The sequence below is a fragment of the Cololabis saira genome, chromosome 17 (assembly GCF_033807715.1).
Source record: "Cololabis saira isolate AMF1-May2022 chromosome 17, fColSai1.1, whole genome shotgun sequence".
In the NCBI taxonomy this organism is placed as follows: Eukaryota; Metazoa; Chordata; class Actinopteri; order Beloniformes; family Belonidae; genus Cololabis; species Cololabis saira.
The window spans coordinates 2,072,034-2,086,479 of record NC_084603.1 but is presented as its reverse complement, the minus strand read 5'-3'; the positions used below and the strand labels follow the sequence as shown (position 1 = coordinate 2,086,479).

Sequence of the window (14,446 nt, the reverse complement as noted above, 5' to 3'; positions counted from 1 at the left end):
ATCACTCAGTTTGGTCACACAATGGCGCAGAGAATCCACAACCACACCGTGTGATTGTGATGGCGGAGTGGCGGAGCGGGGCTCAGTACAGAGGGTGAGGAGCATTCTCCATGGGCCCTTATGATAGTCATTTTAACGTTCACCACCTCATCCTACCCATCAAACTACATTTATTCTCACTTTTATTGAGCCAAGCAAGCCTATAGGCCTATGCTGCAGAAAGCAGAGTAAAGTCACAAACTTGTTCAGAAGAACACACACACGCACACACACACACACACACCGGCCTGACAGCTTCCAATCACACGGCGCTGAAAACTCAGATAGTCACGGACTGACTCAGTTATTTGATACAACTTAAATACAAATAAAAACCATAACTGGTCTAAAATGACACAATCTAAAGATAGATATTATAGACACAGCAGTCTATAACATCATTTCTGAGCTCTATAACAGAGAATAGACTCTTGTTGACAACAAAACAAACACATTCAAATAGGCAGGTGGTCAAGGCTACACAACATTCTGATAAAGAAATTATTTATGAAGGTTACACTGACTCACCAATGGTAGTTGACTCTTCCATAAAACTTTGTACATGCTTAGTCCTCTTTTAAAATTTAGCGCTCATCTCCTTCATGGCAGCAAATTTGCAGAGTCGGCAAATTGGCTGTAACTGTTAAGGCTGATTTATGGTTCCGCGTTTCACCAACGCAGAGCCTACGGCGTAGGATACGCAGCGATTCGCACGTACAGTGCACGTCGCTGCGTAAACTTCGCCGTAGGCTTCGCCGTACCTTATGGCGTGGCTCTGCATCGTTTTAACGCGGAACCATAAATCAGGCTTTACAGCCAATCAACGTTGGCTCACAGCCCTGATGCGTTCAGTTGTAAAGTAACAATTAGCCTACACTGGCCGCACAATGCACATTTTATCGTAATTATAGCCTACAATTTACGATTATATATGAACGTATCACACAAAACGGGGCCCTATCATTGGGCCCTATGAGCTTGTAAATTTATTTTAATTTACACATAAAAAAAAAAAATAACATTTTTTGAAAGCCGAGGGCCCCCATTGGCTCTAGGGCCTTGGGCACACGCCCACTTTGCCCATGCGGTAATCCGTCATTGATTCTATGGCTTTATTTGACATTCATTCAGTCATTGGCCTTTATTTAACCAGGCAGGTCCTTAAGAACATTCTTATTTACAATAACGGCCTGGCAAGAGACAAGGAAGTGGTTTAGGGAGTAAAATACAGTAACATTGTAGCTCTGCAAAACCATTAGGTAGCATTTTCTGATAGGGTAGCAGAAATCGATAGATCGATAGACGCTATCGGTTTATGCAGCGGTACCATTTTTTGGACGAAGCAGCAGAAATCGACAGAACACCGGTGCAGGTTTAACCCTCGGTCCTGAAGCTGCAGGAATGCCAGCCCTGACCGTCTCTGTCTCTGTCTCTGTGTTTCAGATCACGCCAGGCAGCAAGGCGGCGCAGGGAAACCTGATCCCGGGGGACGTGATCGTGGCCATCGAGGGCGTCGGCACCGACGGCATGACCCACCTGGAGGCCCAGAACAGGATCAAGATGGCCTACCACAGCCTGGCGCTCACCATGACCAAGTAAGACCCGGTCCTGACCCGGTGTGGGACTTTTGAGACTCCCCTGACGTGACTCCATCCACAAATACGTTTTTTTTAAGGATCTGCAACCAATCACATGTCTTCCTGGTTGACAGCTCTGGTTGAACGGCCCGACAAACCATCTCCGATCACGTTTTCTTTACCGAGATCACAAGAAAAGCAGAGCAGTGATCTCTCCATCTGTGTTGCTGTTTATTTATCTTTATTCCACCAGCTCGGAATATTGAATCACTTTTCTAAGCAAACGCAGTTCAAACAGCAAGTGTATCCGCCCCTTTAATCTAATTGGTTTACGAGTAAATCGTTCCCCACATGGGGTGCGCTCTTATGATTGGCTGAAACAAAGGAATATATCTGATTGGTTGCAGATCCTTCCATGTTAAAAAAAACGCACTTGTGGATCGAGTCACGTCAGGGGAGTCTCAAAAATACATTTGTGTTATCTTGTCCTACGCACTTGTGAATTGCTCTGTGCATTTGTGAATCGGCGTGTGCATTCGTAAATTATGAGACTGTTCTAGCCCCATATTGGGGGGGGATCGGGGTTTTTTTGATCCCTGTTTTTTGATCCTGCCAAGCAGCGCTTTTGTTTTTTTGGTTTTTGTAAATAAACCATTTTTTGTTGCGAACTCCTGCCTCGCTCTCCTGCATCTGGGTCCTCACCACACCAGTCCTGACATAACCAGACGTTGGTGTGTTTCTGCCTCAACGCCATGATGGAAACAGAAATCCCTCACAGAGGATCCGAACTACAACCATCACATCACGTCCTCCAACGGGATCAAACCCGTGTTTCTGACGCAGACCGGACCAGAATTCCTCCAGTTGTTGAAACGAGGTTAATCCGATAGATGAAGGAGCCGGAGAAGTTTTACTGTTGGACGTTTATGACATTGTTCATTTGTGGCAGGAAATTAATAAAACCCAGCATCCGTCAGAGCGGAGCGCCAGACCTCCGTCACCTCCGTCCCCTCCGTCAGCCGCCGTGACGGAGGTGAAGAGCGGCGACTCAGAGCTTCAGAGGTTCATTTCCTCCCTGGACTTATCAGATCTGATATCAGTCCTGATTGAAGCCACTCGTGTCTAAACTGCAGCCGTTATCAGACCGGCAGCCTCGTAGACCTCCGTCTCCGACGTCTCTGTCTCCAACATCCAACATTGACAGAATCTTTACAACCAAAAACCTTTAAGAGATCAGGGATTTCTTTCCCAGAGATTTTTCTCTGACGTCTCCAACGTCTCCGTCTCCAACATACAACATCGACAGAATCTTTACAACCAAAAACGAGATCAGAGATTGCTTTCTATGACGTCTCCATAGCTCCAACACCTGCAACGTCTGCAATGTCTCCAACATCTCTGACTTCTCCAACGTCTCCAACATCCAACATCCAACGTTTCCAACGTCTCCAACGTCTCCAATTTCTCCCACGTCTCCAACGTCTCCAAGTCTCCAACGTCTCCAACATCCAACATCGACAGAATCTTTACAACCAAAAACCTTCAAATCAGAGATTTCTTTCCCAGAGATTTCTTTCTCCAACGTCCCCAACGTCCCCAACGTCTCCAACGTGTCCGACATCTCCAACGTCTCCAACGTGTCCGACATCTCCAACGTCTCCAACGTGTCCGACATCTCCAACGTCTCCAACGTGTCCGACATCTCCAACCTCTCCAACGTCTCCAACGTGTCCGACATCTCCAACGTCTCCAACATCCAACATCAACAGAATCTTTACAAACAAAAACCTTCAAATCAGAGATTTCTTTCCCTGATTCAAATCCATCCCTCATCTGTCCATCCATCCCTCATCAATCCCTCTCTTGTCTCTCCATCCGTCCCTCGGTCCGTCCATCTGAGACCAGCCGTCAGAGCTGGAACTGTCCTGGTCCAGAGTTTTTGTGGGGTTTCTCGTCTTGTACTTGGTCCTTTCGGTCTGGTCGTGTGTTTATGAGTTTCCTGTTTTATTTTGAAACTCTGTAACCTTCATTTGTAGTTCTTGTTGGACTTCCTTTGTCCAATCCTCACGTGTTCTAGCTGAGCATCTTCACCTCCCTCCACACGTTCATCATTGTTGTTTTCTGTCCGTAGGTCCAAACGTCCCATGGTTGTTCCAACGCCGAGGATGGACGCTGCCATTCCCATGATCCCCCACCAGCAGGTAACCCCTCACCCCCTCACCCCCTCACCCCCCCACCCATCCATTCATCCATTCACCATTCACCATTCACTCACCTCCACCATCAGCTGTTGACTGTTATTGATCACAAATCTGCTTTTCTCCTCCCTGGAACTTCCTGACGACACGTCTTCGTTCTCTTCTCTGGGCATCTGTGAAACTTTGACTGTTTTCTTGATTTTTAGAGATGAAATTCTAATATGGGCCCCGCACACACATACACACACACACACACACACACACCAATGCACACACGCACACTCACACACACACACACACACACACACACACACACACACACACACACACACACACACACACACACACACACACACACACACACACACACACACACACACACACACACACACACACACCGAGCTGGATCTTCCAACAGAAGTCAGTAGGTTTTATCCTGCTGGTTGAATGTGGTACTCTGCCGCCCTCTGGTGGCTGGTGAAGGTAACGCAATCCCAGAGGGAGGAGCCTTTAAAAAAATGCAACAATTTTATATAGACAATTATCCACAAAACGTATAAAATACAGGGAAATGCAAATGTGACTGCCCACTGCTCACCTTGATTGATACTAGTTGTTATCTGCCCCCCCCCTCCCGTCAGGCGGTGCAGGTAAACGGCCGGCCGCCGGCCTGCAATGCCTCCTCCGGCCCAGTAGAGGGCGACTCTCCCGGGAGGAGGGCAGCACCGGCCGGCCCCCCCCAGAGGAGGCAGTATAACACCCCCATCGGACTCTACTCAGAGGAGACTCTGAGAGAGATGGCAGACATGCAGGCGGGTCGGCCTAGCGGGTACGTAGAGACGTAGAGACGTAGAGACGTAGAGACGGAGAGACCGGAGAGAAGGAACATGACAGGAAGTGGAAAACTGGTTCTGGGAGGCAGAGAAGTGGGTTTATATAATAAGTAAATGATAATGCCTGACGAGGTGTACGTTATCATAAATATATGGACGAAGCGGGGCATTTGCCTCCGCGAAATCCATATATTTATGTTAATGTCCACCGGGAAGGGCATTATCCGCTTATACCACAGTCACTTACCAAAAAACATAAATATTAAATCCCGGGGCGTCCCGGCGTCCCGGTGCCTGTCAATCATCTCATAGACGACCAGACTGGTTTCCACTTCCTGTCATGTTGATCAGCCGAGCAGAGCTGCTCCATCGGTGAGAAAAGGCCCGTCAGAGGTCCAGATGAGATCGCTCTGCTCCGCTGACCAGTGACACCACAGAGGGAGAAACGTGGGCTCATCAGAACAACCGGCACCAGAACCACCAGAACCGCCCCAAACCCAAACCACAGAGAAACCAAAAAAACTAGGAAGAGAGAACCTTTGAGTCCGACGTTACAAACTCGCTCTGGATGTGTTTTAACCGCTAATCGGAGAAGGAAATCCACCCGTCGGCTTTTTTACGAACTTTAAAACGTTACACACAACAAAAACCAATAATCAGTGAAGGTTTTTAAACATCCAACTTTGATCTCTTCAAAGTTTGAACATCATCCGAAAGGGACACACAACAGTGTCTAAACAAGACAGTTAATCATGAAAACTAAACTCTTGAGTGTTGTCACTTTTTTTCTCATCAACATGAACCGTAACAGAATTTGTAACGTTTCCATTTGTTCTCACTTGATTGAAAACATCTTGTAGCATCGATGATGATGAATGATGAAGAGTTTCAGCTGTTCACGGGGTCAATGTTTGGGTTTGAAGACGGGTCCGGACCGGAGCATTCTTACCGCCTCCTCCTCAGTTACGTCTTTGTAACGTGGTCTTACTGTTGAAAAGTTCCTGGACCTCTCTGGAACCTTCGTCAAGGACCCCAGACCATCCAGAACCGGGATTCTGGACTGGTGGACGACAATGACCTGAATCATCTTCTTAAGCCTGGAATACTGATATGAACATAAATCAGAGTGTCATCTGCATATAGAATTACATTTGTCTGTGTTAGGGTCCTCGTACAGGGATGGATGGACAGATGGACAGATGGATGAATGGACGGATGGAAGGATGGATGATGGATGGATGATGGATGGATGATGGATGGATGGATGGATGGATGGATGGATGGATGGATGGATGATGGATGGATGGATGGATGGATGGATGGATGGATGGATGGATGGATGGATGGATGGATGGATGGAAGGACGGACGGACGGACAGATGGAAGGATGGATGGATGGATGGATGGATGATGGATGGATGATGGATGGATGGATGGATGGATGGATGGATGGATGGATGGATGGATGATGGATGGATGGATGGATGGATGGATGGATGGATGGATGGATGGACTGATGATGGATGGATGGATGGATGGATGGATGGATGGATGATGGATGGATGATGGATGGATGATGGATGGATGGATGGATGGATGGATGGATGGATGGATGGATGGATGGATGGATGGATGGACCAGGACCTGTGGAGGAGTTGATAAACTGCCATGCTGGAGAATAATGCTTTATTTCCCTGCAGCCCCAAAAGCAGCTGATGGACGGCAGAGTCCTCAATCTTTAACTTTTTCTCCTGTGTGACGTTAGTTTCTGAAGCCTGGAGACGTTTCCTCCCGTCTTCCATCCCGTCTCCGTCAGTCTCACCGTGTTTTCTGATGACTGAATGTCTTCTCTCTGTCTGTCTCTGTTTTCAAACAAGGTGTTCGGCCCGGCTGTTCCAAAGTTAGTACCCCCCCCCGACTGTGACGTGGTCATGTGACGTGGTCGAGTGCCGACGCTGCTGTTTGGCCGTTGAAGGCATGTTTTGGTTGTGTTTGGTTGTGTTTGGACGTCATTGCACGACAGACATGTGGCATGTTTTCCGACTGAGAACTGTTAAATCTAGGGATGCGCCGATACTGCTCTCATAAACTCGTACTCGCAAAATGCTCCGATACCACGCACCAATACAACTTCATTGTTGTTGTAGTTACTGGTTAGTGACTATAGGGGGAGATGTTGAGCTGCAGTCAGCGTGGTGATGAGAAGAGAGTGATACATGAGTGAGAAGAGAGTGATACGTGAGTGAGACTGGCAGTGCCGTTTCAGGCAATATAGCGACAATTAATGCAGCGGGACGTCAGCAGTGTGGACATATTTCAAAATAAGGGACGACGACAGAAGCAAGGACGACTGAAGCTACGTGCTAATGCTAAGGTGTCAAGAGGAGGAAAGGAGAATACGTTGTTTAATACCAGCAACTTGATAAAACATCTCAAGACACATCATAAAGCTGAGTATACAGAGTTTGACAATGCTACTGCAAGACCACAACAGCAACATTAGCTCAGGTTCTGCAAAAGCGACAGACAGGGCCGTGTTGGGACTCAGTGGGCTGTCAGCGCAGCGCTAGCCGGGGGGCTAGCTGTCCCAGTGCCACCGGGCCGCGGAGGAAAACCCAGCCGGCTGAGTTTTGTTTAGAATAGTTATTCTACTCATTTTATTTAATTTTATTGAATTTATCTGTTTCAAATAAAACCTGTCTTCCAATTCATTGCATTTTTAGCCTAGTTATTTTTGTGGTAGAAGTATCATATCTCGGTATCAGCGAGTACACAAATTAAAATACTCGTACTCGATGTGAAAGAAATGGTATTGGGACATCCCTAGTTACATCCATGAATACGACCACATCGTCTGCAAACATGATCACACCTGGTTCTCTGGGGGGAGTTGAAGCTCCGTGGTCTGGCAGGGGAACCCCCGGGTCCTCGGGGACCGCTGTCCCGCATGCTTTAGATGTTTCCCTGTTTAACGCACGATTCAGATTACTGGTCATCATCAGCTTGTCATCACGGTCTTCACGAGTCTGTTAACATCTCAGGAAACATCTGACACATGTTGGATATCGGTCCTCTGGGACCGGAGCGGCTCCGCTCTGCTCCGTCTATAAATACATGGAAGCAGGACGGAGGTCCACAAACCTGGACCTGAACAAACCTGGACCTGAACCAGCCAGCAGGATTCTGGGAGGTCCACAAACCTGGACCTGAACCAACCAGCAGGATTCTGGGACCAGGAGACCAACCTGGACCTGTCTGGTCTCCATGTCCAGAACCAGGTCTGGAGGAACCAGAACCAGGTCTGGAGGAACCAGAACCAGGTCTGGAGGAACCAGAACCACCTCAGACCCGACGTCAAAGACATTAAGCAAAACTAGAAGGAGTACATAAAACCGTATACAGTATAAGTAAAAAAATCTCCACCGTGGGACGGTGAAACATCTCCACCATAGACCGGTGAAATGGTCGAGATGTTTCACCGGTAGAGATCTTTCAGAGGTCGGAGATGTTTCACTGGAGTAACCGGACAGACCGATGAAACATCTCCACCGTAGACCGGTGAAACATCTTTTTCCACAATCTGTTTATTGGAATTTTCAAATAAAAACAACAACATTACAATAACATTGATCAATGGAGTAATGATGCAACAATGCAAGAAGCAGGCAAGATAAAAACAGAATAAGACCAAAAATAAACCAAGACAGGACAAATACTACAAACTAAAGGACAAAACTCAAGACGAAGACTAAAGACAAAAGATAGCTTAATAACGTAAAAAATATATAAATACAGTATATGAATAATAACACAAAATACTAAAAAATAAAGTAATAGCTGTTGGTCAGTTCGGCAATCTGTCATGTCTCAACTATATCACTGAAATATGTAATGGGTCACTCGGGAATCGCTGGGAAGTCCAGCTCTCGGACATACACAAAAACAGGTCCCACGTCTTATAACATTTTCCAAGGGAGCCCCTCAAAACGCATCTGATCCTTTCTAGTCTTACAAAATTAAGAACTTCTCTTATCCATACTGTGTGTGAAGGAGGAGTTGGAGATTTCCACTTGAGTAAGATCAAGCGTCTCGCTAGTAGAGTAACAAAGGCTATAAAAGCAGCTTCTGAGGAGGTGAGTGGTATTGTGGGTGGAGATGTGCCAAACAATGCAATCATCGCAATAGGCTCTATTACTTTATGAGCAACCCTTGATAATGATCCAAAGATTTCTTTCCAATAAGAGTGTAAAGCAGGACGGGACCAGAACATATGCACGTGACTTGCTGGGGCCTGGTGACACCTGTTACAAGTTGGGTCCACCTCCTTGTAGATCTTAGAGAGCCTGACCTTTGTGAAGTGCGCACGGTGAACAATTTTACACTGAATAAGTCCATGTTTTGCGCAGATGGAAGACTTATGGACTCTGTTAAGAGCTTCCTCCCGGAGATCCTCTGAGATCTCCTCTCCCAGGTCTGATTCCCAAAGTGCTTTAATTGAATTTAAAGAGACAAGACGAAGAGAATGAATATGAGTGTAGAAGTGTGACATCATCCCCTTCAGGGCAGGTGCCGGCTTAAGGAATGACTCCAATGGAGAACTGTTGGAAAGATGCAAAAGTGTCATCTATGTATAGATCTTTAAATGATTTGATGCCAAGACTAGACCAGATAGCAAATGCACGGTCCAGCAAAGATGGAGGAAAAATGTGATTTGCAGTTATTGGAGCCAGTATAGAATATGTCTGGAGACCAAAGCAACGTCTGAACTGATTCCAGACTCGCATGGACGATTTAACAATTACATTTTTCGTGTAATCAGAAGAAAAACTCTGAATGGGAAAATGGGCTGAAGCCGAAAGTGACACTGGGCCACATGAAGCTGCTTCCATTTTAAGAATAGAATATAATAGAATACTTTAGTGTCTGTCCCAATGGTGACAGAAATTCCTCTTGGACAGGGCTCACAACCACATTCACACATTCCCATAAGGACACGGATAAGCCAGATGGGAGGGGAGGGGTATGAGTCAAATTGTAGCCAAAACTGAATTATTCTGACATTGGCTGCCCAGTAATAAAACCTGAAATTCGGTAGAGCCATTCCTCCCAACGCCTTTGGCCTCTGCAAAAATTGCTTGCGGATCCTTGAAATTTTCCTGTTCCAAATAAATTCTGAAACAACGGTATCAATTTTGCAAAAAAACTTTTGTGGGAGGAAAATGGGTACACACTGAAATAAATACAAGAATTTCGGCAATTTTCGGGCAGCTAAGGATAAGTTCAGCACTGACCACCGGTCAAAATCCTCTTGCATACGGGACAGAAGGGGAACAAAATTAGCCTTATAAAGATCTTTAAACTTGTTGGTAACCTGAACCCCTAAGTAGGTGAAAGTAGGCTTTGCAGTTTTAAATGGTAAGCTATGGAGTGGGTACTCATGTGCTGCCTTATTCAAAGGAAACAACTCACTTTTATTTAAATTTAATTTGTAGCCTGATATTGCACCAAATGAGTTAAATATATTGAGAGCCGCAGGGATAGAAATGGGAAAATTTGAAACGTAAAGGAGGAGATCATCCGCGTAAAGAGAAACTCTCTGTTCCATCCCATTCCTGAAAATACCTGTAATGTGGGGGTCACAACGAAGCGCAATGGAGAGGGGCTCAATGGCTAAGGCGAACAAGAGGGGACTCAGGGGACAACCCTGGCGGGTGGAGCGATGGAGAGGAAAGTATTCTGACTGGGTGTTATTTGTCCTAACCGAGGCTACGGGGGATGATAAAGTAGCTTCACCCATGTGACAAAATTCTTACCAAAGCCAAACTTCTCTAAGGTGAAAAATAGATACTTTCAGTCCACACGATCAAAGGCCTTTTCAGCATCTAATGATATCACAGCTTCTGGCACAGATGTCATGGGGTGATGATAGATTGTATCAAAAAGTCGTCTTAAGTTAAAAAAAGAGTGCCTATCTTTAATAAATCCAGTTTGGTGGGGAGAGATAATGGTTGGTAGCACAGTTTCCAAACGTAGGGCCAGCATTTTAGACAGCAATTTAAAATCTACATTTAACAAACTGATCGGCCTGTAGGAGGAGCAAGCGAGAGGATCTTTATTCTTTTTGAGGATAAGAGAGATAGACGCTTGACTAAGTGTTGGGGGTAGACTAAGAGACGTAAATGACTCATTAAACATATCTATCAAAATGGGAGCTAATTTATATCGGAATGTTCTGTAAAACTCAATTGGGTAGCCGTCCGGCCCTGAGCATTTGCCACCTTGCATAGATGTGATAGCAACAGAAAGTTCACTAATGGTTATTGGCATCTCCAATTTTTTAACCATGTCAGGGTGAACAGGAGGAATTTCAACAGTAGCAAAGAAACTGTCAAAGTCCTGCGTATCCGAATCAGCTTCAGACGTGTATAAGCAGATAGAAGCATAATAGTTTTTGAATTCATCGTTAATTCTTTTGGGGTCTATTGTAATATCTACCGATGTTTGAATTTGGGGGATTTGGTGAGAAGAGGCAGATTGTCGTAATTGATGGGCCAATAACCTGCCAGCTTTGTCACCCTGTTCATAATAATTACTTCTGGACTTAAGGAGTAGTTCAACAGCATGGTCTGTGGTCAGCGTGTTGAATTCTGACTGGAGAGAGAGGCGTTCTTTATACAGGTCTGGGGTTGGCGATGTAGCATATAAACTGTCCAGCTGAGCAATACGTTTTTCTATTTCGTCCAATTTTTTCCGGTGAAACATCTTTGACCGTAAACCGGTGAAACATCTCCACCGTAGTCCGGTTCTGCCAGCAGCTGAATAATCACCTGACTTTAGTCTTGGCTTCATTTTCGCGGTCGTTCAAGCATGAATGTGGATTTTTGCTTGTTGCATGAAGCTGCTTTGTTCTGGAAGAGTCGCTGCAGACGTGACGTGTTGTGTATTTTCAGTATATTTATCAGCATATTTTATGAAGTAAGACTTTCTGAGTATTTTTGTGGCTTTTTTTTACGGAAGAGTTGTGTTTTTTGATTTTTCTTCTTTATTTATGACTTTAGAAAGTCAGAATTGTAGATAATTTTCTGGCAAACGTGAAGACGGAGTTTTTGCAAATCTCTACTCTGGAGTTTTCAGAAATTATAGTTTTTGGTGACTTTGAGCTTGGTTTTTGTTTAAACGAACGGCCAAAACGCATGAAAACACCACCGTTTTTTGCTACGTGGAAACGGGGCTTGAGTTAGTGGTTTCTGGTGATTGACAGCTGGCGTGAGCATGCTCAGTGTGACCCGTGAAGTGCATGAGCTGCATGGATAACCCAACCCGAACCCTGCACCTCCTCCTCCTCCATCTTCTCCTCCTTCACCCGCCCCCAGCGCCGGCTTCACCCCCCCCAGCGCCGGCTTCAACCCCGGCGTCCTGCGGGACACGGCCATCTCCACCCACAAGCCCATCGAGGTGAAGGGCCCGGGCGGCAAGGCCACCATCATCCACGCCCAGTACAACACGCCCATCAGCATGTACTCGCAGGACGCCATCATGGACGCCATCGCGGGCCAGTCCAAGGGCAGCGACGGCAGGTAAGAACCCCCCCCCCATGACCCCTCCATCACCTCCTCCACCTCTATCCACCCAACACTGCTGGACACTCCCACACTTCTCCTTCACTCCCTTCCTCCCTCTTCTGTAAAGGCCGGCGTTGGTCACATGACTGGTCACATGACTGGTCAGCTGACCGTGTTGAAGTTACTCCCGGTTGTGGAAACGTTGGCTGGTTGGTAGTTGTTGTTCCTGCAGAGATGTTTGTGTCGTTCTGGAGGAACTCTGGTGGTTTTGGACTCTGAGCACATCGTGGTCCGTCACCACGGCGACCGATCTGACGTGCAAATGGAGCTTGTTGCTGAACTTTGACTTTAGGTCTTTCTTGTGTGTTTTGTACCGTCTATGTTGCGATAAGAAAACTTTTTCTTGCAAATTTCTGACTTTATAAGAATTTCTGATGTTTTTCGGATATCATTTTTTGTGTATTTTAAGTATATATTCATATTTTCTGTCTTTGATTAGTTTTCCTGCAGATTTTCTGGCAAGTGTGAAAAGTCCAAAGAATTTTGAAGTTATTTCTGGCAAATATAGGAATTTATTAAGTCAGAATTTGTTCTGGTGCTTTTTTTTTTTGCTTGTGCTAATGCGCTAGCCTTAGCTAGTCTTATGTTAGCTAGCTGAGGTTATGTTGCCGCCCCAAGTGACGACGTCTGAAAAAGAGCCGGATCACAGTGTCAGCCGGTGTCACCCTAATACTCTGAACTGAAACAAATAAACTGAAACAAATAAACTTCCAACTCCTCTCAGAACCGTTTAAAACTCCTTTCTGGTGCCGGTTGGAGTCGGGGCTCCGACTTGTTCACGACGACGTGGACGCAAAAGTTCTGGTGGCGTTTCTCCTTCTGGGGTCTCAGTGTGTTTCTGTGACATCATCATTGTACCGTCTTGTCCTTTTCTGTGAGTCTCCGTCTGTGACCTTTAACCTCCCTGGAGACATGTTGATCCAGAAACCCCCCAGTCGTCCCGGCGACGGGGTGTCTCCGTGGCGACGGGGCCCGGTTTCAGGGCCTGGTTTTGCAGTCCGTCCCCAGGTAGAGAGCGGCTGGTTGACAGCGCCGTCTACCAGGCTGTCTTGAACTCCGAGAAGGACCTGAACCTGGACCGGGACCGGGACCTGGACCTGGACCTGGACCGGGACCCGGGCCACCGCGGCGCCAGCATGCAGTCCAAGTCCTTCAGGGCCCTGGCCCACGTGACCCAGACCGAGTCGGGTAAGAACCGAACTGTTGGTGTCTCTGAGGAGACGGTTAGGTACCAGGGGCCTCATCTATAAAGCTTGTTTGCGCACAAAAAGCGCCTGAAAGATGCGCAAGCCGCGTTCTACGCAAAGGCTGGGATCTAAAAAGAAAAAACGAACCGAAAAATCTGCGTATCCCTACAGCAACCCTCACCCTCCCGTAGGAATTTACTTAAGACATGGGGAACTGGCGACGCAGGCTGTGAGGTGGTGAAATGAAGCCAGATTCATGTCATACTCTTAATAATGTCATCACATATCAGATTTATAATATAATAGCGCTGATCGTGTCCTCTGTGTGTGAAGCTCAGCGTCAGTCAGGACTTTTAACGGAGCAGGCAGGGGGGCAGGGGGGGGCGGCCGCCCCGGGCCCACTGCTCCACGCCGAAGAGGAAAAAAAAAAGTGTTCTGAATAAAATAAGGAAAGTTGGACCACTCAGTCGCTTTATTTTATACTAATATACTTTTTCTACTTTTACTGTGACCACCAAATAATGTGGTTTTCCTGTCCTCCACCTCATCCACAACATCTAGATCTCAGTCTCCGTGAAAGTCAGTGTCACGGTGGCTGGACACGTCTAGTTCATTCTGACGCCAAACAGGCTGCAGGAAGCCACTGCGCATGCTCAGCAGGATCATTCATATGCAAGAACATACCATTTATGGTAAAAAGTGGGCGTGTAGAGGGCGGGATATGAGGCGGATTCAGCTGCGCAACCTTCCAGCTGGACTGTGATTTATAAAGAGAACATTGCGTCCAAGTGTGCGTGCACGCGGTTTTATAGATCCGGATTTTTTTTTTGCGCCCGCCATTTTCGGCTTTTGGGTGTACGTGCATTTTTAGTATGAATCCTACGCGCTCCTTTTAAAATGAGGCCCCAGCTTGGTACTACGGGGGGAAAAGAAAGGTAGAAAATAATATTTTGCTCCTTTAATTTAGTAAAATGTAACATCCAACAATAA

General features: G+C 46.4%; 1 protein-coding gene across 3 annotated transcripts in view; it reads left to right on the top strand.

Moving 5' to 3' along the window:
- The window catches only part of LOC133463904 (LIM domain-binding protein 3-like), a 55,286-nt gene that overhangs the window by 24,733 nt on the left and 16,107 nt on the right, over window positions 1–14,446 (top strand). For 2 of the 3 annotated variants that reach the window (XM_061745682.1, XM_061745681.1), the window contains 4 exons: window positions 1,483–1,634; window positions 3,748–3,817; window positions 4,456–4,643; window positions 13,267–13,457. In XM_061745682.1, coding sequence (XP_061601666.1) covers window positions 1,483–1,634; window positions 3,748–3,817; window positions 4,456–4,643; window positions 13,267–13,457 — 601 coding nt within the window. Of the gene's footprint in view, window positions 1–1,482; window positions 1,635–3,747; window positions 3,818–4,455; window positions 4,644–6,524; window positions 6,548–12,020; window positions 12,225–13,266; window positions 13,458–14,446 lie in introns of all 3 variants that reach the window. The other variant, XM_061745683.1, reaches the window with a different exon arrangement.